The sequence below is a fragment of the Salvelinus namaycush genome, chromosome 19 (genome assembly GCF_016432855.1).
Source record: "Salvelinus namaycush isolate Seneca chromosome 19, SaNama_1.0, whole genome shotgun sequence".
Lineage (NCBI taxonomy): Eukaryota > Metazoa > Chordata > Actinopteri > Salmoniformes > Salmonidae > Salvelinus > Salvelinus namaycush.
In genome coordinates this window covers 45205979-45230963 of record NC_052325.1, presented here as the reverse complement: position 1 = coordinate 45230963, position 24985 = coordinate 45205979, and the positions used below count along the sequence as shown (strand labels likewise).

Genomic DNA, 24985 nt, shown 5'->3' with positions numbered 1-24985 from the left:
CTGTGTAAGGGCTATAAGTAGAGTGATGGAGTGCTGCATCAGATGACCTGGCCTCCACAATCCCCCGACCTCAACTCAATTGAGATGGTTTGGGATGATTTGGACCGCAGAGTGAAGGAAAAGCAGCCAACAAGTGCTCAGCATATGTGAGAACTCCTTCAAGACTGTTGGAAAGCATTCCAAGCTAAGCTGGTTGAGAGAATGCCAAGAGTGTGCAAAGCTGTCAAGGCAAATGGTGGTTATTTGAAGAATCTCAAATATAAACTACATTTTGATATGCTTAACACTTTTTTGGTTACTAAATGATTCCATGTGTGTTATTTCATAGTTTTGATGCCTTCACTATTATTCTACAATGTAGAAAATAGTAAAAAGAAAAGAAAAACACTTGGAGTAGGTGTTCTAAAACTTTTGATCGGTAGTGTAGGTTGCCTAATCTATCTGGATGAGGAGGCGGGGTCGTACTTCTAGGATGTGTGTGTTGTCTCACCTATATGGGGTGCTATGGGGAGGTATAGTCTATGTCTAACCTGTGTGAGTTGGGTTGTACGTATAGGATGTGTGTTGTGTTAACTTAAAATGCATGGAGATGTATGGGGCAGGTCTAACCTGTGTCTAACCAAGTCTAACCTGAGTGGGGTTGTATAGGAAGTGTGTTGTGTCGTTTAGTGTTGTGTTGCGCCACGTTGTCTCACCTGGATAGTTTGGCAGGTGTGACTGCCGTTGTAAGTGAGGATGGCGGAGACGGCCTGCAGGGTCTTGCCTGTGTCTCCCCAGGACACCACCAGGCTGAAGAGGCAGGCGCAGGAGAGGGCGGTGAGGGCCTGCCCCATGGGGTCATTCATCCCTGTGCTGCGCACCGTTGTCTCCAGCAGCAGGTGGAACAGAGACTCTGTAGTGAGGAGACGGAGGGTTAGAAAAGGCTGTGTGTGCGTCTGCATACCTGTGTCTGCACAAGTGCGTGCGAGTGGGTGTCTATTTAGTAGTAAAACATGGTATTTCCCATGTCCCCATGAGGAAAAAGGCTATTTTTTAAGCTTATGGGTTACAATTAGCATAAGGAGTTAGGTTTAGGGGTTGGGGTACGGATTATGTTTATGGAAAATAGGATTTTGATAGGAAATTAATTTTAGGCCCTCACGAGGATTGAAAAACATACCATGTGTGTGTTCGTAAATATAAGCCTTCTACAACCCTAAGGCCCACTAATAATACAAGTTTTTCATAAAAATAACCTGCCTTTTTGCAGCAATCACTGATCTGGCTTTCAAGTCATTCTATGAAAATACCACTTTTGTTACAAATGTAACCAGAACCATGCATAATACACATCCACTAATAAATGACCAAACTCTACTGTAACCAGAACCATGCCTAATACACATCCACTAATAATGACCAAACCCTAATGTAACCAGAACCATGCATAATACACATCCACTAATAATGACCAAACTCTACTGTAACCAGAACCATGCATAATACACATCCACTAATAATGACCCAACTCTACTGTAACCAGAACCATGCATAATACACATCCACTAATAATGACCCAACTCTACTGTAACCAAAACCATGCATAATACACATCCACTAATAATGACCCAACTCTACTGTAACCAGAACCATGCCTAATACACATCCACTAATAATGACCAAACCCTACTGTAACCAGAACCATGCCTAATACACATCCACTAATAATGACCAAACCCTACTGTAACCAGAACCATGCATAATACACATCCACTAATAATGACCAAACTCTACTGTAACCAGAACCATGCATAATACACATCCACTAATAATGACCAAACTCTAATGTAACCAGAACCATGCCTAATCCACATCCACTAATAATGACCCAACTCTACTGTAACCAGAACCATGCATAATCCACATCCACTAATAATGACCCAACTCTACTGTAACCAGAACCATGCATAATCCACATCCACTAATAATGACCAAACTCTACTGTAACCAGAACCATGCATAATACACATCCACTAATAATGACCAAACTCTACTGTAACCAGAACCATGCATAATACACATCCACTAATAATGACCAAACTCTACTGTAACCAGAACCATGCCTAATACACATCCACTAATAATGACCAAACCCTAATGTAACCAGAACCATGCATAATACACATCCACTAATAATGACCAAACTCTACTGTAACCAGAACCATGCATAATACACATCCACTAATAATGACCCAACTCTACTGTAACCAGAACCATGCATAATACACATCCACTAATAATGACCAAACTCTACTGTAACCAGAACCATGCATAATACACATCCACTAATAATGACCCAACTCTACTGTAACCAGAACCATGCATAATACACATCCACTAATAATGACCCAACCCTAATGTAACCAGAACCATGCATAATACACATCCACTAATAATGACCAAACCCTAATGTAACCAGAACCATGCATAATACACATCCACTAATAATGACCAAACCCTAATGTAACCAGAACCATGCATAATACACATCCACTAATAATGACCCAACTCTACTGTAACCAGAACCATGCCTAATACACATCCACTAATAATGACCAAACTCTACTGTAACCAGAACCATGCATAATACACATCCACTAATAATGACCAAACTCTACTGTAACCAGAACAATGCATAATACACATCCACTAATAATGACCAAACTCTAATGTAACCAGAACCATGCATAATACACATCCACTAATAATGACCAAACTCTACTGTAACCAGAACCATGCATAATACACATCCACTAATAATGACCAAACTCTACTGTAACCAGAACCATGCCTAATACACATCCACTAATAATGACCAAACCCTAATGTAACCAAAACCATGCATAATACACATCCACTAATAATGACCAAACTCTACTGTAACCAGAACCATGCCTAATACACATCCACTAATAATGACCAAACCCTAATGTAACCAGAACCATGCATAATACACATCCACTAATAATGACCAAACCCTAATGTAACCAGAACCATGCATAATACACATCCACTAATAATGACCAAACTCTTTCAACAACTGAATACAGAAAATTAACAAAGATCTCAAACTCTCTCTCAAGCACAAGCTCACATGCTAGCGAGTTGCCATTTAGTCTTCATATTTCAAGTCTTGGCAACTTGGCTCTATTAGCTAGATAACAAGGTAGAATAGTTGAACTGTTATGAACACACTCCTGTTTGAACAAAGAAAAGGGTGCGCTCTTGAGGCTCATTAGCCGTTCTCAGCTGTTAGAAGTCTCGTACTGGCGTTAACAGACGATTGCGATACTTGTTCCATCTCTCAGGTATTACATTCAACAAAGCAAACATTGAAATACCGTTATAGAATGTAAAGTAGAAAATCCAAACTGGTACGTGCGTCAATACCGGTATAAAGTAAAATACAGTTTACCACCTAACCCTAGCATTGGGCTCCCGAGTGGCGCAGCGGTCTAAGGCACTGCACCTCAATGCCAGAGGCATCACTACAGAGACCCTGGTTCGAATCCAGGCTGTATCACAACCGGCTGTGATTGGGAGTCCCATAGTGCGGCGCACAATTGGCCCAGCCTCGTCCCGGGTTTGCCTAGGGTAGGCCGTCATTGCAAATAAGAATTTGTTCTTAACTGACTTGAAATGTTTTTAAATAAAAGCATGTGCATGAGTCTTCCCATGCATGTGTGCGCTAGTACTCACCCAGTACATCAGGAGGTTCGGTCTGGAAGCCCTCTGGCTGTTGTCCCTGCAGCATGTCCAGCAGGGCCTGTAGGCTGCGCAGGCACAGTGAGGGGTGGGAGAACAGTGTCTCCTTGATCAGCTCAAACACCCCACACAGACCAATGCCAATGATCTAGAGAGAAAACACAAACAATTATCAGATAACTGCTAATCTGCCTAACTAATTACAGCCCCGTAGCACTCACATCGGTAGCCATGCAGTGCTGTGAAAGGCTGGTCATGGCTCACATCAATAGCATCCTCAAAACCCACTCCAATTCGCATACCGCCCCAACAGATCCACAGATGATGCAATCTCTATTGCACTCCACACTGCCCTTTCCCACCTGGACAAAAGGAACACCTATGTGAGAATGCTATTCATTGACTCCAGCTCAGCATTTAACACCATAGTGCCCTCAAAGCTCATCACTAAGCTAAGGAACCTGGGACTAAACACCTCCCTCTGCGACTGGATTCTAGACTTCCGGATGGGCCGCCCCCAGGTGGTAAGGGTAGGTAACACATCCGCCACGCTGATCCTCAACACGGGGGCCACTCAGGGGTGTGTGCTCAGTCCCCTCCTGTACTCCCTGTTCACTCATGACTGCACGGCCAGGCACAAATGCAACACCATCATTAAGTTTGCTGATGACAACAGTGATCTGATCACAGACAACGATGAGACAGCCTTTTGAGAGGAGGTCAGAGACCTGACCGTGTTGTGCAAGGACAACAACCTCTCCCTCAACGTGATCAAGACAAAGGCGATTGTGGACTACAGGAAAAGGAGGACAGAGCACGACCCCCATTCTCATCGACAGGGCTGTAGGGGAGCAGGTTGAGAGCTTCAAGTTCCTTGGTGTCCACATCACCAACAAACTACTTTGGTGCAAGCACACCAAGACAGTCGTTAAGAGGGCACGACAAAACATCTTCCCGCTCAGGAGACTGAAAAGATTTGGCATGGGTCCTCAGATCCTCAAAAGGTTCTACAACTGCACCATCGAGAGCATCCTGACTGGTTGCATCACTGCCTGGTATGGCAACTGCTCGGCCTCTGACCGCAAGGCACTACAGAGGGTAGAGCGTACGGCCCAGTACCTCACCGGGGCCAAGCTTCCTGCCATCCAGGACCTCTATACCAGGCGGTGTCAGAGGAAAGCTCTAAAAATTGTAAAAGACTCCAGCCACCCTAGTCATAGACTGTTCTCTCTGCTACCGCATGGCAAGCGGTACCGGAGCACCAAGTCTAGGTCCAAGAGGCTCCTAAATAACTTCTACCCCTCAAGCCATAAGACTGAACAGCTAATCAAATGGCTACCCAGACTATTTGCATTGCCCCCCTCCCGCCTCTGGAATGCTGCTGCTACTCTGTTATTATCTATGTAGTGTCACTTTAATAACTCTACCTACATGTACATATTACCTCAACACCGGTGCCTCCGCACATTGACTCTGTACCGGTACCCCCTGCTCTTTAATTATCTGTTATTCTTATCTTACTTTTTTGTTTTAGGTATTTTTTTTAGCTGCAAAGGCCTACACCTGTTGTATTTGGCGCATGTGACAAATACAATTTTATTTGATTTTAGGCGTATGTCGCACGTCACTACTTCATAGGAGGCATTTGAACATAAAGTTGTTTTTTTTCAATCAATTTGTGTTTTGGCAGAAATGTCTTCTGGAACATGTGAACTTTCATGTGCCTTAACAACAAACTTGTATGCCATCTTTAAATACGAATACAACTGTTAAATTACGAGCCGAGTTGGTTCAGCCACAGAAAAAAGACAGGAACCTTCCCGCTAGCCATGATTGGCTGAGATAATGGATGGGCTGGACATGCCAAGAGAGGAGTTTGGATTTGTCTGCCATGTAGCAGGCGTCTATAACATGAGCTGATCAGTATGTGTAGGTATTCCTTTCTAACGCGGCTTTTTTGAAAGATATCACGTAGCAGAAATGCAAAAGTGTTGCTCTCCACATTCTGGAAGAGTATGATAGAGTATGATAGCTCAGGAGATGGAGAGAATTCTTGAGTTTGATTGCAAATATGCAGAGGGAGTCGAAAAGAGAACACACAGAAGGCTGTTGTATAAAACACCTGTCTCCGGATTACATCTTCAAACTGAGGGAAACCATGGCATTCGTGACAGAGGGAGAAACGTCCATCCATGTATACGGGTAAGAGACTATCTAGCTACATTTTCATATATTTTACATTTCTAATTTTGTCAGAAAGTCATTTTCATTTCAAGTTGAAGCGTACTGTTAGCTAGCAAGCTAACATTAGCTGGCTGGCTCTCTACCTAACGTTACGTGTATGATCTGTGTAGTAGTACTAGTCTTATCTCAGAGCAATTTGCATTGCTAGGTATAGCCTAATGTTAGCTAGCTAACATTAAACCTGGTTGGTTAGTTACCTGCAGATTCATGCAGGGTAGTAACATTATGAGTTGGGAGTATGGTTCATTGTTTAGCTAGCTAGCTAGCCAGCCAGCCATCTACACAAACGACTCCACTATGCAAGTAACCATTTCACTACACCTGCATCCTGTGTATGTGACAAATAAACAGATTTTATTTGATATGTGTTTACCAGAGACGGTAATGTGAAGAACGTGACCTGCACCAAAGTCAAATTAGGATATAACGGGTGTGTTCTTAAATTCATTCTGGAGTGCCAGAGTGTGCTCACGCTCAGGGTGGGCTCAGAGCATTTGTAAATTCAGAGCGCTTCACTCTCGGAGCGTTGAAAACGCACACTGGACGATTTGGCCGAGGAGTAGGGTTATTCTACGCATTCTGACCTCACACCGGCAGTCAAGCACCCAAGTTAACTTTGGCTACCTTGCTAGCTACTCCCAGACACAAATGAGAGAACACCTCACTGACCATTTTACTCTCCCTAGCAGAGCTGGTTAGGCTATGTTCATGTTATCCAGAGCGTTGGCGACCAACTAACTGTGCTGCTGGCAACAACTTCATTACGCTTTTTTTGCCCACGGTTACTGACACCGGCCATATTCAACAGGTATTGAGCGTTCGCAAATTCATCAGTTATTCTGAGCGAATTTACTGTGTCCAAGTGCTAAAATTCTCTGATAGAATGCCCTGCTTTTATTTCGTCACACTCACAACCGTAAGCCCCTTTCTGTAATTGGCTCGCCATTAAATAATGTTGAGTTTATTTTCCTGTAATAATGAAGACACATTAGCTAAAGTCTAGACGTCATCTATATGATAGTCATTATTTGAACTGGCTCGTCAGCTAACATTAGCTAGCTAGCTAACAAGCTAGAAACAAAACATTGTTTTTAAAGTTGCTTTTAGTTTGCTAGATTGACATATAACATTTAATTTTAAACGGGTGGGTTTATTGGTGTTAAAATACACTAGTTATGCTATTTTGGACTACCAGGCTGCTGTCATCATCCAGCCTGTAGTTTTTGTTTAACGACAATAACTACAATGACAAGTTTGAGGTTGGACGATTAAAGAATGTTCATGATGTTACTGCGACAACTGTCGATAGACGTAGTATAAACCAGCCTTTAGTTTAGAAATCTTTGGTTGTTTAGTGCATGGCCTCACATGTGAATCCTTAAAGAGATGGGTGGGGCTAAGGCTTAAGAGGGTGTGAACCATGCTGAATGGGTGTTGACAAAGAGCTCTCCAGTAGGTGTACCAAAACATGCAAGGGCCATTTTCTCAAAAGTGGAGGTTACAAGTTGATCAACATTCAAAGCAGAATTACTTTCCCATTGTTCCTCAACTGTAGAGTATGATACATCATTTTCTAGCTCTGAGTCTATACCTTTAGCCAAGAGTAAAAACAACATTTCAAATGTTGCTACATGAGACCAAATCGAGCCAGTCGGTCACATATGATGTGCAACTAACTTAGGATCAATGCTCCCTCTCAGCTGCCAGCATGCAGGGAGCACTCACACTCAAGCAGCTCCCAGGGACTGCCAGGCAAATAAATAAATCAGCCTTCAAAGTTTTCCCCGTTAGTTAACACTATCAACATTTCCCTTTACTGTGGGAATTGTGATCAAATCAATGCAATATTAGCCAATTTCAATGCAACATAACAAAACAAACTACACAACATATTTGGTTTAGGCAGAGGGCATCAGAGTAAGATTCTACTGCAGGCACGACTCAGGCCCGTACTCTACACAGACCGGTGCGCCATAACCAATCGGAGCTGTAAGTAGGCCTATATGCAAACAGACCACTGCCATATATGTGCCGTTCACTTTGAACGAGACTGTTTTACAGCATGAGTGGCCACGATTATTATGCCCTTGTTTTGAGATCAAAGCGAGAGATGCATGTAGTCAGTAATGTGGGAGTGATTGCTTCCTACAAGAAAAGCCTCGGAATATAGGCCCACATTGAACACCACATATTGGCAGCTACATCGGCATTTTCTCCATTGTTTTTTTTTAATGGTAGGCCACTCTGGTAGGCCTACAAATAGCCACAGTAGTCTACTTGGCCAATGTTAAAACAGTAAATTAAAGTGGGTACAGCCCCTTTTTTATTTTACCTTTATTTAACTAGGCAAGTCAGTGAAAAACCAATTATTATTTTCAATGACGGCCTAGAAACAGTGGGTTAACTGCCTTGTTCAGGGGCAGAAAGACAGATTTTTATCTTGTGTGCTTGGGGATTCGATCTTGCAACCTTTCGGTTACTAGTCCAACGCTCTAACCACTAGGCTACCTTCCGCCCCAGTATCTACAAACGTGCGCCAGAAGTTGCACAGAATTTTTACAACGTTCAAGTTTGCGCTCAGCATACCTGAAATTTGCTCAGTGCGGCCAAAACATTTGAGAACATTGCTTAGGAGTCCACCTTCCAACTAATATTTTGCTAACTGATTATTTATGTAAACTCAAGATGCATTTTATATTTTAGGACAATTGTGATGGATTTAGATTATCCCAATTTGTTCCATTCTTTCTGGCCTTGAGAAGCTTTATGGATCAAGGGTAGGATCCAACATATTGGAATAACAGGTGTAAGAAGACCTAAGCTAGATAGCCCAGTACACTTGAATATTTACCTGGCAACAGCAGCCATCAACTAGCCATCGATGACAGGCTGATTGCAGTCTGCAAAAGAAGACTGATCTGGCTCTCAGGCTAGACCATTCCCTGTTGGCACATGGGCTGCAGCCCAATTCTTAGATTTTTTTACACTAATTGGTATTTTAACCAGTCATATCAGATCTTTTTCAGAGAAGATCTGATTGGTTAAAAGAACAATTAGGGGGGAAAATCTGAATTTTCTAGTAATATGGTCAATTGTTGCAAAGAAATAACTAGTTAAGCTGCAGCTGGCCCAGAACAGAGTGGCAAGTCTTGCTCTTCATTGGGCTAATATTAATGCCAGTCTCTCTTGGATAAGAGTGGAGGAAAGACTGATTGCGCCACCTCTTGATTTTATATGACACATTAATGTGGTAGATATTCAAAATAGTTTGCATAGTCAACTTACACACAGCACTGGCACACACACTTACCCCACCAGACATGCCTCCAGGGGTCTTTTCCCAGTCCCCAAGTCCAGAACAAATTCAATAAAACGAACATTATTATACAGAGCTGTGAGTGCATGGAACTCCCATCTTAAATAGCGCAAGTGAACAGCAAACCTGGTATCAAAAAACAAGTAAAGCAACATGTCTGTCATATTCTATTTCTACCTTTCCACCAACCCTGTTCCCGTCACTCTGCTTCTGAAGTAACATAACAGATGGAATTGGTTACCTTCGGAAGCTTGATGGCGGGCTCACGGAACTCCTCCTCCTCGCTGTCCGAGTCGCCGCTCTGCACAGAGCTCCTAGAGGCCAGAGCCAGGGACGCCTCCCGCTGCTGCCATTCCAGCACGCAGTGGCGCACGTTGCAGTACACGTTGAACGCCGATGGGTTGCTATGCAGCTTGATTTCTGGCATGCAGAAGACCCCATCAAGGTTCTCCGTCTGTGGAAAAGAGAGAGTGAAAAATACAGCCATGACTCAAATGTGGAGTCAAATAAAAGCTGAGTCTATTTTTTAGAAATGAAGGCATAAATACATTTCAACCATTTTCTATCCCCCCCCAAAAATGGTCAAATAGAAGGAAAAGGTGTCTTAGAAAACATCTAGCAGAAAAGGTCGTATAAAGGGTACTAGAAAAACATCAACACAACAATGTTGAAGTAAAGACCCCTGCCAACTAATATAACATCGTTTTGCAGAACTTATTTGCCTTCTCTAAGTTTAAGAAATATTGCCTACGGTCTTTATAATTGTTACCAAAAACTCACATCTTTTAAGATATTTTCTCATGTCTCTCCCTCACGAGGGAGAAAAACGACAGTTCACAGAACTAACAACTAAAGTTTGATTTAACAATTCCTGTTTTTAACGATGACAACTTGGTTTATGATTTAAGTGAATAAAACACAACGTTACCAAATCAGTAACAGAATGACTGCAACTGAATTGGCTACAATGGGAATTCATAGTAGTCAAACTACAGTTGAGTCACCTGTTACCGTACTCCCTTGCACTGGCATACTGTTATGTTCAGCTCATAAGAGATTTTTCTCATTCTGTCGCATTGTTGTCAAAGCAGGAGTGTTAAAACAGTCTGGACAACCCCTCTCTCTCTCCAGTTAAATGGCACCACTCCTGGCTCTTACTGACACCATCCCATGTACATTACAGTACAAGAGATTAGAGTACAGTGCAATGTACTAAACTATATACACTTGACTGTACTATAGTTCATCCCCAATTAATTGCGGTTGTTCTGAGGGCAACTCAATATGAGAAAGGTATTAATGTTTCGTACACTGTGCATCTATATAAAACTATTAGATTATTTATTCAGGGAAACCCCATTGAGACCATGGTCTCATTCCCAAGGGTGCCCTGATCACAACAATTCAACAATCAATACAACGTCATACAAAACACAAACGTATGAAAAACCGTTAGTCCTCAGCCACTAGGTCCTCAATTAACACCCTAAACTGCACGAGTGGCAACAGAACACCTAATTGTAATGAGTTCCGAAAATGTATCCAGCAGTGAGGTGCATTAAAACAAAAGCGGATTGCCGGATTGGGTGGAGACCCGAGGAACCTCGAGTTAACCAACCCTGTGAAATGGGTTTGGTAACTCATGTCTTTATACCTCAACAACAAAGTTAGGTAGGTCGGAAGATTCTGTACTTCCCCAAAAAGGGAATAGTGAAGTGCTCTACAGTAGTGGTTCCCAAACTGTGGGGTGTCCCCCCCCCCTAGGGCACGTGGGTCCACAAAATGTTCTAAAGGAACTTGGTTGTAATAACAGAATGCACAAGGTGCAATTTCAAAATTGGGTAGTGCATCATCAGTTCCTCGTCATGTCAGTCATTGCATATATCAACTAGCCCAGGTCAGCTAAGGTTTTTTTATTTAGGTTTTTTTAGCCCATAGATATTGTTGTAATTTGTTGGTCACTCAAATATCACATGAACATACATTAGACATAGCAAAAAGTATAGAGAATTGCAGGAACATTTGCTTTAAAACTGCAACATTTACTTTGCACCCCATGACAAAATGTGTAGAATTGCAGCAAATAAGCTTTAAACCTGCAAAACTTTCTCCACCAACAAGAGGGGTGTGAACGGTTTGTGTCATGAACAGTGCTTGTGGCCATAGAAATAGACAAGGCACACGCAGTGGGGGGGCGGGACGTTCCCCAATGCTCTATTTTACAAAAAGGCCACTTTAAATCTTAGCTTTTTAACATGCTCATCAGTATGTCTTTTTAAACACTAAATCCTTGTCAATCCAAAAGCCCAGATATTTATAGAAGGGAACCCGATCAATGAGAGAACCTTTCAATGAATACATATCTAATCCATCTGAAAAACAAGCGAGAATTGGAGAACATGTATTTTGTCTTGCCTACATTAAGTACAGGTTTTAAACCAACCAGGGCATTTTGTAAGGCAACAAAGTCAGATTGCAGCTCTAACAATACCTGGTCTACAATTGGGGCAATGGCATACATCACAGTATTGTCTGCATACAAATGAACATTAAAAGTTAACAGATAGCCCAATATTATTTATAAAAAAATAGTCGAGAACAGGTTCCAATACCGACCCATAATATTGAGCAATCTAGACTAAACACCCTCAGAAATCACACTGTTCTGACAGATAATTCTCAAACCTTTGAATGAGTGTATGATCGTCAACAGTTTCAAAGGCCTTGGAAAGCACAATGATTATTATGATCTAATCAATTTAACATTAAAACAAGCATAGCAGTTCTAAAACCGGATTGGTGCACATTAAGAAGTGTGTGAGAAGTTTAAAAAGTTCTTAACTGACAGTTGGCCAGGGATTCTAAAACTTTGGAAAGGCAAGATAATTTGGAGATTGGACGGTAGTTATCTTAGTCAGAAGGATCTCGTCCTTTATGTAGGGGGAGACATGTGCCGCTCTCCAGATCTTAGGGATAACACCAGAAACAATTGTAACATTAAAGATATACAGAACCAGTCAAGTTTGGACACACCAAGTCATTCCAGGCTTTATCTTTATTTTTACTATTTTCTACATTGTAGAATAATCGTGAAGACATCAAAACTATGGAATAACACATATGGAATCATGTAGTACCCCCAAAAATATGAGATTCTTCAAAGTAGCCACCCTTTACATTGATGACAGCTTTGCACACTCTTGGCATTCTCTCAACCAGCTTCATGAGGTAGTCACCTGGAATGCATTTCAATTAACAGGTGTACCTTCTTAAAAGTTAATTTGTGGAATTTCTTTCCTTCTTAATCCGTTTGAGCCAATCAGCTGTGTTGTTAAAAGGTATGTGTGGTATACAAAAGATAGCCCCAATTGGTAAAAGACCAAGCCCATATTATGGCAAGAACAGCTCAAATAAGCAAAAAGAAACGACAGTCCATCATTACTATAAGACATGAAGATTAGTCAATTCGGAACATTTCTAGAACTTTGAAAGTGACTTCAAGTGCAGTCGCAAAAAACATCAAGCGCTCTGATGAAACTGGCGCTCATGAGCACCGCCAAAAGAAAGGAAGATCCAGAGTTACCTTGCTGGAGAGGATAAATTCATTAGAGTTTACCAGCCTTGGAAATTGCAGCCCAAATAAATGCGTGACAGAGTTTAAGTAAGACATCTCAACATGAACTGTTCAGAGGAGACAGCGTGAATCAGGCCTGCAAAGAAACCACTACTTTATATTTAACTAGGCAAGTCAGTTAAGAACAAATTCTTATTTACAATGACGGCCTACCAGAAGGCAAAAGGCCTCCTGCGGGTATGTGGGCTGGGATTAAATTTTATTTAAAAAACAGGACAACACACACATCACGACAAGATAGACACCACAACACTACATAAAGAGAGACCTAAGACAACAACATAGCATGGCAGCAACGAAAGGACATCAATAAGAAGAGACTTGCTTGGGCCAAGAACACAAACAATGGACATTAGACCAGTGGAAATATGTCCTTCGGTCTGATGAGTCCAAATTTGAGATTTTGGGTTCCAACCGCTGTGTCTTTGTGAGACGCAGAGTAGGTAAATGGATGATCTCTGCATGTGTGGTTCCCACCGTGAAGCATGGAGGTGGTGGTGTGATGGTGCTACAGCTAGTGACAATGTCTGTGATATATTTATATTTAGAATTCAAGGCACAGTTAACCAGCATGGCTACCACAGTATTAGGCAGCGATACACCATCTCATCTGGTTTGCACTTAGTGGGACTATCATTTGTTTTTCAACAGGACAATGACCCAACGCCTCCAGGCTGTGTAAGGGCTATTTGACCAAGAAGGAGAGCGATGGAGTGCTGCATCAGATGACCTGGCCTCCACAATCACCCGACCTCAACCCAATTGAGATGCTTTGGGATGAGTTGAACTGCAGAGTGAAGGAAAAGCAGCAAACATGTGCTCAGCATATTTGGGAACTCCTTCAAGACTGTTGGAAAAGCATTCCAGGTGAAGTTGGTTGAGAACATGCTAAGAGTGTGCAAAGCGGTCATCAAGGCAAAGGGTGGCTACTTTGAAGAATCTCAAATATATTTGGATTTGTTTAACACTTTTTTTGAATACTACATGATTCCATGTGTCATTTCATAGTTTTGAGGTCTTCACTATTATTCTACACAGGGGGAAAATAGTAAAAATAAAGAAAAAGCCTGGAATGACTAGGTGTGTCCAAACTTTTGACTGGTACTCTAGGTCAACAGTTCTGCAATTAGTGGGGCAGACAGCTGCAGTAAGGGATTAAGTGAATCCTCACATGGCCCAGGTGAAGTCATGGGGCTCAAACCTGAAAATCGTTGAGAGCCAGGTCTGGACGCGAGGGAAGCTGCGTTGGAATAATCCTTCAACTTAATCGATTCCACTTTGCTTCCGATGGAGTGCAGTGGGATGTGTTAGTACGGGAAAGTGGTCCAAGGTAGTATCCTCAGTAGCTACTGCAGATGAGCCCAGTCTCATAGACCAGTGGTTCAGAACCTTTTTCGATTACTGTACCACCAACTCCCGCCTAGTTAAATAAAGGTTAAATAAATAAATACAACTGAAGTACCCCCCCCATGTGCATTTTACCAGTAAGCCTATGGTCTCACGAGTTTAAGTACCCCCTACGAATAGGCCAAGTACACCCAGGGTTCCTAGTACCCCTGGTTGACAACCACTGACAGAGCATCCTGGATTTCCCCCTCGGTCATTTATATGTTATACATCTGGCCCTTCTTTGGACACTGTGTTAACAAACCTCCAAACGAGCTTCAACACCATACAACACTCCTTCCGTGGCCTCCCACTGCTCTTAAATGCTAGAAAAAACAAATGCATGCTCTTCAACCGATCGCTGGTACACACCCGCCCGCCCGCCTAGCATCACTACTCTGGACGGTTCTGTCTTAGAATATGTGGACAACTACAAATACCTAGGTGTCTGGCTAGACTGTAAACTCTCCTTCCATACTCACATTAAGCATCTCCAATCCAAAGTTAAATCTAGAATTGGCTTCCTATTTCGCAACAAAGCCTCCTTCACTCATGCTGCCAAACTTATCATCATAAAACTGACTATCTACCGATCCTTGACTTCGGCGATGTCATTTACAAAATAGCCTCTAACACTCTACTCAGCAAATTGGATGCAGTCTATCACAGTGCCATCCATTTTGTCACCAAAGCCCCATATACTACCCACCACTGCGACCTGTATGCTCTCGTTGGCTGGTCCTCGCTACATATGTTGCCAAACCCACTGGCTCCAGGTCATCTATAAGTCTTTGCTAGGTAAAGCTCTGCCTTATCTCAGCTCACTGGTCACCATAGCAACCCCACCCGTAGCACACGCTCCAGCAGGTATATTTCACTGGTCATCCCCAAAGCCAACACCTCTTCGGCTACATTTCCTTCCAGTTCTCTGCTGCCAATGACTGGAACGAATTGCAAAAATCACTGAAGTTAGAGACATATCTCCCTCTCTAACTTTAAGCGTCAGCTGTCAGAGCAGCTTACCGATCGCTGCAGCTGTACACAGCCCATCTGTAAATAGCCCATCCAACCAACTACCTACCTCATCCCATATTTGTTTTTCTGCTCTTTTGCACACCAGTATTTCTACTTGCACATCCTCATCTGCAGATATATTACTCCAGTGTAAATTGCTAAATTGTAATTACTTTGCCACTATTGTCCTATTTATTGCCTTACTTCATTTGCACACACTGTATACAGATGTTTCTAAATCAAATACGAAAAGATTTACAAAGACACAAATATGGCAGGGATCATCAAGCATATTTATTTTTGAGCAGATGTTCGGGGGGCCGGAACATAATACCAAATCATTTCCAGAGTGCAAATTGACCGCAAGAAACCCAAACAGAAATATTATTTTGACTAAAACATAATAATTTCAAACCTTACTTACATTGGCATTTTAGTCATTTAGCAGACTCTTATCCAGAGCGACTTAAAGTGCATTCATCTTAAGATAGCTAGGTGGGACAAACATCTCTCAGTCATCATAGTAAGTGCTGCTTTGGGATTATTTAAGATACCCTTGAAGAGGTAGGGTTTCAGATGTTTTCGGAAGATGGGCAGGTACTCTGCTGTCCTAGCTTCAGGGGGAAGCTGGTTCACCATTGGGGTGCCAGCACAGAGAAGTGCTTTGACTGGGCTGAGCTTACATTTGTATACCATCACGTCTCTGTATTATGCATGGGAATACTTGGGAACAGATTTCCAAAACTAAAATCAAAATTGGAGCTGATGTTTCCACAGTCTTCATTGTGCAAAAATATAAATACATTTTGCTCAGAAAACTTGAGGGGCCAAATAAAACCCAACGCGGACGAAATTCGCGAGTTGGGAGCAGTCGTGTCCCATATAGTGCCTTCTGGTGGAGAAGTTGATCACTTTCGAATCAAGGACACTGAGCAGAAAGTAACACAGACAGAAGCAGAAGCCTTAAGCATCGTTTGAGTGAGTTTCACCTGGAAGTTCACCCTTCTTACAGATCGTCCGCTGACATACTGGAATTCCGTCAATTGCAGAATGCCGTTGTGCTCCGTGTATATACACCTGCACTGCAACTCTGATGGGCTTTCCAGGTTACCTGTGGTCAAGCCAGCATCATACCAAGTGGACATCTACTTCTGACAAGTGGAAATTACAAGCACACTGAATACTCGTCTTTGTGTAATGATTTAACTCCCACCGCTTGTATGACATTTATTTTGAAGGCACGTATAAATAACTACAAGGACAGACTGACTGACACGTCACAATTACAAATAGTAGCTAGCTAGAAATTGCGCAAAAATTTGACAATGGATGTAGGGTGTTCCAGGAAGAGTGGACATCGAAATATTTATTTGAGGCGTCAGGGAAAGCTGTGTGCTTAGTATGCAAAGAGAGCATTGCTGTCTTGAAAGACTACAACTTGTCCCGAAACTTCCAGACGAAGCATGCAGAGAAATATAGGAATGTCTTCTGAGCAGAGGGCAAGTGAATCGAAAGAGTTGCTTTCTCTGTTGCAAAAGCAGCAAGGACTTTTCACAAAACTGCATTCAGCACATGACAGAATTGCGAGAGCTAGCCATGTACTGTCCCACAAAACTGATAAACAGAGCAAGCCAGGCCTCCTGAGTGGCGCAGTGGTCTAAGGCACTGCATCGCTGTGCCATTAGAGATTCTGGGTTCAAGTCCAGGCTCTGTTGCAGCCGGCCGCAACCAGGAGACCCATGGGTGGCGCACAATTTCGGAGGAACAAGATGCAGAGATGAGACAAGACTAACTACCATATAGGATCCCACGAAATTGAAGAGAAAACAGTGTAAAAGTGTAAAAAAATAATAATAAATTAAAAACATAGCAAGCCATTCGCTGAGGACAAATTCATTAAATAAATGTTTAATTGACTCTGCAGCAATACTTTGCCGTCAAGAAAGAGCTGTTTGATAATGTTTCCCTGTCAAGACAAACAGTGACACAGCGTGCAGAGAATATGGAACAGTTGAAAAACAAGGTAAAGGATTTTATCTATTTCTCCTTGGCCCTGGATGAGAGCAGTGATGCATGTGACACGGATCAGTTGTTGATATTCTTACGAGGCATAACCCCAGACTTTGAAATTACAGAGGAGCTTGCTACAGTGCAGTCAATCAAGAGCACAGCCACAGGGAAATATTTATTTGGAGGAGGTTAATAAGTGTGTGGCAAAGCTGAGACTGAGTTTTGAAAAGTTATCCAGTGTGACCACTGATGAGTGCCCAAACTTGACAGGAAAAAAACATTGACCTTTTGAAAAGGATACAAGATCAAGTAGCTGAGCTGAACCCAGATCAGAAAATGATTTTCCTGCATTGCATTATTCATCAGGAGGTGCTCTGTAAATGTATTCTGAAAATGAGCCATGTTGTGGATACAGTCACTAAAAAGTGGCAAACTTCACAAGAGCAAAATCTTTAAACCACATTGGAAGAGAGTCGGGTCATGCAGATCTCCCCTACCACACAAACGTGAGATGGCTGAGTTTGAGGAAGGTGCTTAAAAGGGTGTGGGACCTGAAGTTGGAGATTGCAGAGTTTTTGCAAATGAAAGGAAAATGTGTATTTCCCTCAACTGCAAGAAAGAACGGTTGGCAGATTATTCCCCTCACTGTGAACATCATGGCTCTCATGAATGAATAGAATTCAAACTACAAGGGAAGGGCCTTTTGCACATCAGACATACAGCCTTGTCAAAGCCTTCAAGGGAAAATGACCCCTCCTGACCCACCAAGTAGAAGCCAACAATCTCACCCACCTTCCGACCCTACTAGTCTGTTCCCTTTGAGATGACCAATTGGAGAAGTACACATGGCTGCTGCGTGCTTTGAACGGGTACTTCTCGTCATTTTGAGGATTTCAAAGTGTTGGAAAATGACATGCTGTTGGTTTCCTCTCCTCTCACCTTCAATGTGGATAACACTCCCACTGACCTGCAACTTGAGCTTATCGATCTTCAGTCTAATGCAGTGATTGGATAACTATTTAAAACAAATGTCACTGACGAGGTTCTATGCATCTCTCGATGAAAAGAACTTTCCAAAGATTAGGAGTCATGCTCAGAAGATGTTTGTACTGTGTGAGTCAAACTACACTGCTCAAAAAAATAAAGGGAACACTTAAACAACACAATGTAACTCCAAGTCAATCACACTTCTGTGAAATCAAACTGTCCACTTAGGAAGCAACACTGACTGACAATAAATTTCACATGCTGTTGTGCAAATGGAATAGACAACAGGTGGAAATTATAGGCAATTAGCAAGACACCCCCAATAAAGGAGTGGTTCTGCAGGTGGTGACCACAGACCACTTCTCAGTTCCTATGCTTCCTGGCTGATGTTTTGGTCACTTTTGAATGCTGGCGGTGCTTTCACTCTAGTGGTAGCATGAGACGGAGTCTACAACCCACACAAGTGGCTCAGGTAGTGCAGCTCATCCAGGATGGCACATCAATGCGAGCTGTGGCAAGAAGGTTTGCTGTGTCTGTCAGCGTAGTGTCCAGAGCATGGAGGCGCTACCAGGAGACAGGCCAGCACATCAGGAGACGTGGAGGAGGCCGTAGGAGGGCAACAACCCAGCAGCAGGACCGCTACCTCCGCCTTTGTGCAAGGAGGAGCACTGCCAGAGCCCTGCAAAATTACCTCCAGCAGGCCACAAATGTGCATGTGTCTGCTCAAACGGTCAGAAACAGACTCCATGAGGGTGGTATGAGGGCCCGACGTCCACAGGTGGGGGTTGTGCTTACAGCCCAACACCGTGCAGGACGTTTGGTATTTGCCAGAGAACACCAAGATTGGCAAATTCGCCACTGGCGCCCTGTGCTCTTCACAGATGAAAGCAGGTTCACACTGAGCACATGTGACAGACGTGACAGAGTCTGGAGACGCCGTGGAGAACGTTCTGCTGCCTGCAACATCCTCCAGCATGACCGGTTTGGCGGTGGGTCAGTCATGGTGTGGGGTGGCATTTCTTTGGGGGGCCGCACAGCCCTCCATGTGCTCGCCAGAGGTAGCCTGACTGCCATTAGGTACCGAGATGAGATCCTTAGACCCCTTGTGAGACCATATGCTGGTGCGGTTGGCCCTGGGTTCCTCCTAATGCAAGACAATGCTAGACCTCATGTGGCTGGAGTGTGGCAGCAGTTCCTGCAAGAGGAAGGCATTGATGCTATGGACTGGCCCCCCCGTTCCCCAGACCTGAATCCAATTGAGCACATCTGGGATATCATGTCTCGCTCCATCCACAAACGCCACGTTGCACCACAGACTGTCCAGGAGTTGGCGGATGCTTTAGTCCAGGTCTGGGAGGAGATCCCTCAGGAGACCATCTGCCACCTCATCAGGAGCATGCCCAGGCGTTGTAGAGAGGTCATACAGGCACGTGGAGGCCACACACACTACTGAGCCTCATTTTGACTTGTTTTAAGGACATTACATCAAAGTTGGATCAGCCTGTAGTGTGGTTTTCCACTTTAATTTTGAGTGTGACTCCAAATCCAGACCTCCATGGGTTGATAATTTTATTTTTATTTTTTTATCCCATTTTCTCCCCAATTTTTGTGGTATCCAATCGCTAGTAATTACTATCTTGTCTCATCGCTACAACTCCCGTACGGGCTCGGGAGAGACGAAGGTCGAAAGCCATGCGTCCTCCGAAGCACCACCCAACCAAGCCGCACTGCTTCTTAACACAGCGCGCCTCCAACCCGGAAGCCAGCCGCACCAATGTGTCGGAGGAAACACCGTGTACCTGGCCCCCTTGGTTAGCGCGCACTGCGCCCGGCCCGCCACAGGAGTCGCTGGAGCACGATGAGACAAGGATATCCCTACCGGCCAAACCCTCCCTAACCCGGACGACGCTATGCCAATTGTGCGTCGCCCCACGGACCTCCCGGTCGCGGCCGGCTGCGACAGAGCCTGGGCGCGAACCCAGAGATTCTGGTGGCGCAGCTAGCACTGCGATGCAGTGCCCTAGACCACTGCGCCACCCGGGAGGCCCCGGGTTGATAAATTTGATTTCCATTGATAATTTGTGTGTGATTTTGTTGTCAGCACATTCAACTATGTAAAGAAAAAAGTATTTAATAAGAATATTTCATTCAGATCTAGGATGTGTTATTTTAGTGTTCCCTTTATTTTTTTGAGCAGTGTATATACGTGAACACACATTTTCAGTGATGAAATATAACAAGTCAAGGCACAGATCCTCTCTTACTGAATCTCACCTCTCAGCGCATAGCGACGTCAGCAACTATACTGCCCATCAGAGACTTCACTCCTCACATGGAGTAGTTTAAATGTAATGTTGAGCTCTCTGTGTTTGCGCATATCCGTTAACTAGAATTCTGTCCGTGGTGCTGAATGCAGTGTACTTTTCCCTCCGTGTAGTTCATTGCATGTTTAATAAATACCTACCAAAAAGGAGAACATGGATGTGGTTTAGTTCTGTGCATTTAAAAAGTTAAGTAGCATATCTAGATGTGATTTACAGTAGATATAGCTGTCAACAGTCATACACATGATGTATAATCCTGTAATATGATTCTGGTTCACGATGGAAAAAAGATCTTCTAATATGGCCCTCCATGGAAAATAATTGCCCAGGCCTGGTATAGGGTTACTACGCAGTCCTCCAACCTCCGGATGGAGAATGTTTCATGCTATTGATTGTTTTCCCCTTGCCTTGCTGCGTTGTCATGTTTCTGGCATCGAAGCTACTGACGGACGGTGATGTCATACATTTAGGAAGGAGCGGTCCTTCATTTCTCACTGTACAACACCAGGGAGAGTTATCTACTCTCCCCTTCCACTTCTTTCCTCAGGGCGGGTAACACTCCCGGCAGCACAGCTAAGGCATTCAGCAAGGGACACGCTGTGCCTGTGTAAAGAGCTTAGCACTATTTACCACAGAAATAAGGTTATAATTAGAGGTCGACCGATTAATCGGAATGGCCGATTAATCGGGGCCGATTTCAAGTTTTCGTAACAATCAGAAATTGGTATTTTTGGCCGCCGATTTGCCGTTTTTTTTTTTTTTTAACACCTTTAATCTTTATTTAACTAGGCAAGTCAGTTAAGAACACATTCTTATTTTCAATGACGGCCTAGGAACGTTCTGTTGATTTTTAACCTTGTCAGCTCGGGGGATCCAATCTTGCAACCGTACAGTTAACTAGTCCAATGCTCTAACACCTGATTACATTGCACTCCACGAGGAGCCTGCCTGTTGGCGAATGCAGTAAGCTAAGTTGCTAGCTAGAATTAAACTTATCTTATAAAAAACAATCAATCAATGACTGTCATTGCTCCAATGTGTACTTAACCATAAACATCAATGCCTTTCTTAAAATCAATACACAAGTATATATTTTTAAACCTGCATATTTAGCTAATAGAAATCCAGGTTAGCAGGCAATATTAACCAGGTGAAATTGTGTCATTTCTCTTGCGTTCATTGCACGCAGAGTCAGGGTATATGCAACAGTTTGGGCCGCCTGGCTCTTTGCAAACTAATTTGCCAGAATTTTACGTAATGACGACAACATTGAAGGTTGTGCAATGTAACAGGAATATTTAGACTCATGGATGCCACCAGTTAGATAAAATACGGAACGGAATAAACGTTTTGTTTTCGAGGTGATAGTTTCCTGATTAGTCAAAGGTATGGTTTAGAGAGAAATAGTCGACGCGTTATAATTCCTGTAATAACTTGCGTCTGAATTTGAAAGGGGTTCCTTCGTTATTTTACCGTTCATGTCTTCCATAGAGAATGTCTTAATCTACTTCAAATAAGGTCTGTGTTTCGTGCAGGCTTAAACCGCCTCGACGTTTTGATACCCATGTAAATCTCACTAGGATAAGGTAACGTTTGTTAACATATTTTCATAAATCCACTCTACAAATGTTTTTATCTTCGCTTATATTTAGCCAATATTGATCAGAGTTACCTTGTCCTATGGATATCTACACAGTTATAAAATTGGCACGGTGATGTAAGCCTACACGAAACACAGACCTTATTTTAAGTGAATCTAAAAATATCCTATGCAATAAATGAAGGAACCACTTTTCAGATTTTGCTAGGTGTCATGGGAATTATGACTCGCACTTTGGTTGTCAATTCTTACCATGCCCATTATTAAAATAGGATTTCCTGCATATAGAAATTAAGGTTTTTGTTTTCAACATTCATCACAGGTAACTTAAACTCTATTTTTATTCAAACAGTTGAGAGTATTTGTCTCCTAAGCAGACTCTTCAGTATCATTGTCACTTCAGAGCTGTGTGCGTGTGTGTGTATTTATGTATTATATTAAGTTAAAATAAGTGTTCATTGTTCCTTCAATATTGTTAAAAATGTGTGTGTGTATGATATATATATATAATTATATATAAAAAAAATATATAAAATCGGCCGATTAATCGGTATCGGCTTTTTTTGTCCTCCAATAATCGGTATCGGTATTGAAAAATCATAATCGGTCGACCTCTAGTTATAATATGCCAATAAGGCTACAAAACAGAGAGAAAAGGGCTTTGTTTGGGAAAGGAGCACTAAAAGAGGAGGAAAAGGAGTGGAGACCGAAAAGTAAAACTATTATCTCTCTATTTTCTAATCAAATTAGATTTTGAGAGAGGAGCGTGTTGGGCACTCACTCTCACTGATCCTAGAGCTATAGAGATGCTTAATTCACTTAAGAGGATTCGAGCTGTAGTCAGGAGAATCTGTCGGCGGAAGATTTTTTTGGCAATGGTAACAATGCAGGCAGGTGTGCACCAAAAGCACCAGGGAAGACTAGGCTATAGCCTACCCCTACCCTGACTCACGTGTCAGCAGGGTGATGTTCTTACTGCTGCAAATACAGGGTTTGCCCCACTACCAGTGTAGTACTGTATCTTAGAGAAAAATGGGACATGTAGCCTATAGCTACGTCCCAAATGGCCCTAGTCAGAACTAGTGCACTGTGGGGAAGGGAAAAGGGTGCCATTTGGTACACAGCCTGTCTGCTGTGTAGGCCTAACCTACAGCTCTACTTTTGTCTTAGGGCCCATTCAGATTAACTAGACTTGTAACCAGTGTGCCTCAGTCACCAGATATTCTATTTTTGTGTGTTCCCATTAGCTTCACTTAGTGGCTTCGGCGAAGCTACTTTCTGCCTGCACACCTCTAGTACCGGAAATCTCACAGTAGACAGTTTGGAAGAATACCACGCGAGCTGCAATTCTCATCAAACCATTACATCACTTTTTTCGCCATTTCTTTATATCTGAAAGGTGTTGCCAGTATCAAAGTATACGACAGTCAGTAAAGTTCTGCCTACGACATAGTAGAAATGTAGCCGTAATGCTGAGGCGGCCTGGCACGCATTAAATCACGAACATTCTATTGTTGTCCGACATCAAACTTCTCCTTGTCAATCACAAAGCTTCACAGAAATGCTTTTAATGCGCCTTCAGAAAGTATTCACACCCCTTTGACTTTTTCCACATTCTGATTTTAACGATCTGCACCAAACTCGGTGGAAGAAAGTGGAAAATAAAACACTAAAATAAATTGATTATATAAATTTTCAACCCCCTGAGTCAATACATGTTAGAATCTCCTTTGGCAGCCATTACAGCTGTGAGTCTTTCTGGGTAAGTCTCTAAGAGCTGTCACACCTGGATTGTACAATATTTGCCCATTATTCTTTTTTTTTTTAATTATTCAAGCTCTGATAAGTTAGTTGTTGAACATTGCATTTTAGACAGACATTTAAGACTTGCAATAGATTTCAAGCCAAAATAAGTGTAACTAACTAGGCTACTCAGGAAGATTCAATGTCGTTTTGGTAAGGAATTCCAGTGTACAGTCATGGCCAAAAGTTGAGAATGACACAAATATTATTTTCCACACAGTTTGCTGCTTCAGTGTCTTTAGATATTTTTGTCAGATGTTACTATGGAATACTGAAGTATAATTACAAGCATTTCATAAGTGTCAAAGGCTTTTATTGACAATTACATGAAGTTGATGCAAAGAGTCAATATTTGTACTGTTAACCCTTTATCAAGACCTCTGCAATCCACCCTGGCATGCTGTCAATTAACTTCTGAGCCACATCCAGACTGCTGGCAGCCCATTCATGCATAATCAATGCTTGGAGTTTGTCAGAATGTGGGTTTTTGTTTGTCCACCCGCCTCTTGAGGATTGACCACAAGTTCTTAAATGGGATTAAGGTCTGGGGAGTTTCCTGGTCATGGACCCAAAATATCGATGTTTTGTTCCCCGAGCCATTTAGTTATCACTTTTCCTTATGGCAAGGTGCTCCATGCTGGAAATGGCATTGTTCGTCCGCAAACTGTTCCTGGATGGTTTGGAGAAGTTGCTCTCGGAGGATGTGTTGGTACCATTCTTTATTCATAGCTGTGTTATTAGGCAAAATTGTGAGTGAGTCCACTCCCTTGGCTGAGAAGCAACCCCACACATGAATGGTCTCAGGATGCTTTACTGTTGGCATGACACAGGACTGATGGTAGCGCTCACCTTGTCTTCTCCGGACAAGCTTTTTTCCGGATGCCCCAAACAATCGGAGAGGGGATTCAGAGAAAATGACTTTA

The 24985-nt window shown here is 42.7% G+C and overlaps 1 protein-coding gene across 1 annotated transcript in view; it reads right to left on the bottom strand.

Moving 5' to 3' along the window:
• Positions 1–24985, bottom strand: part of LOC120064038 (E3 ubiquitin-protein ligase MYCBP2-like) — a 107177-nt gene that overhangs the window by 76675 nt on the left and 5517 nt on the right. Inside the window, exons 3-5 of the mRNA XM_039014348.1 lie at positions 9546–9758; positions 3739–3892; positions 696–892 (exon numbers count right to left, since the gene is read on the bottom strand). Of these exons, the coding sequence (XP_038870276.1) occupies positions 696–892; positions 3739–3892; positions 9546–9758 (564 nt within the window). The remainder of the gene's footprint in view (positions 1–695; positions 893–3738; positions 3893–9545; positions 9759–24985) is intronic.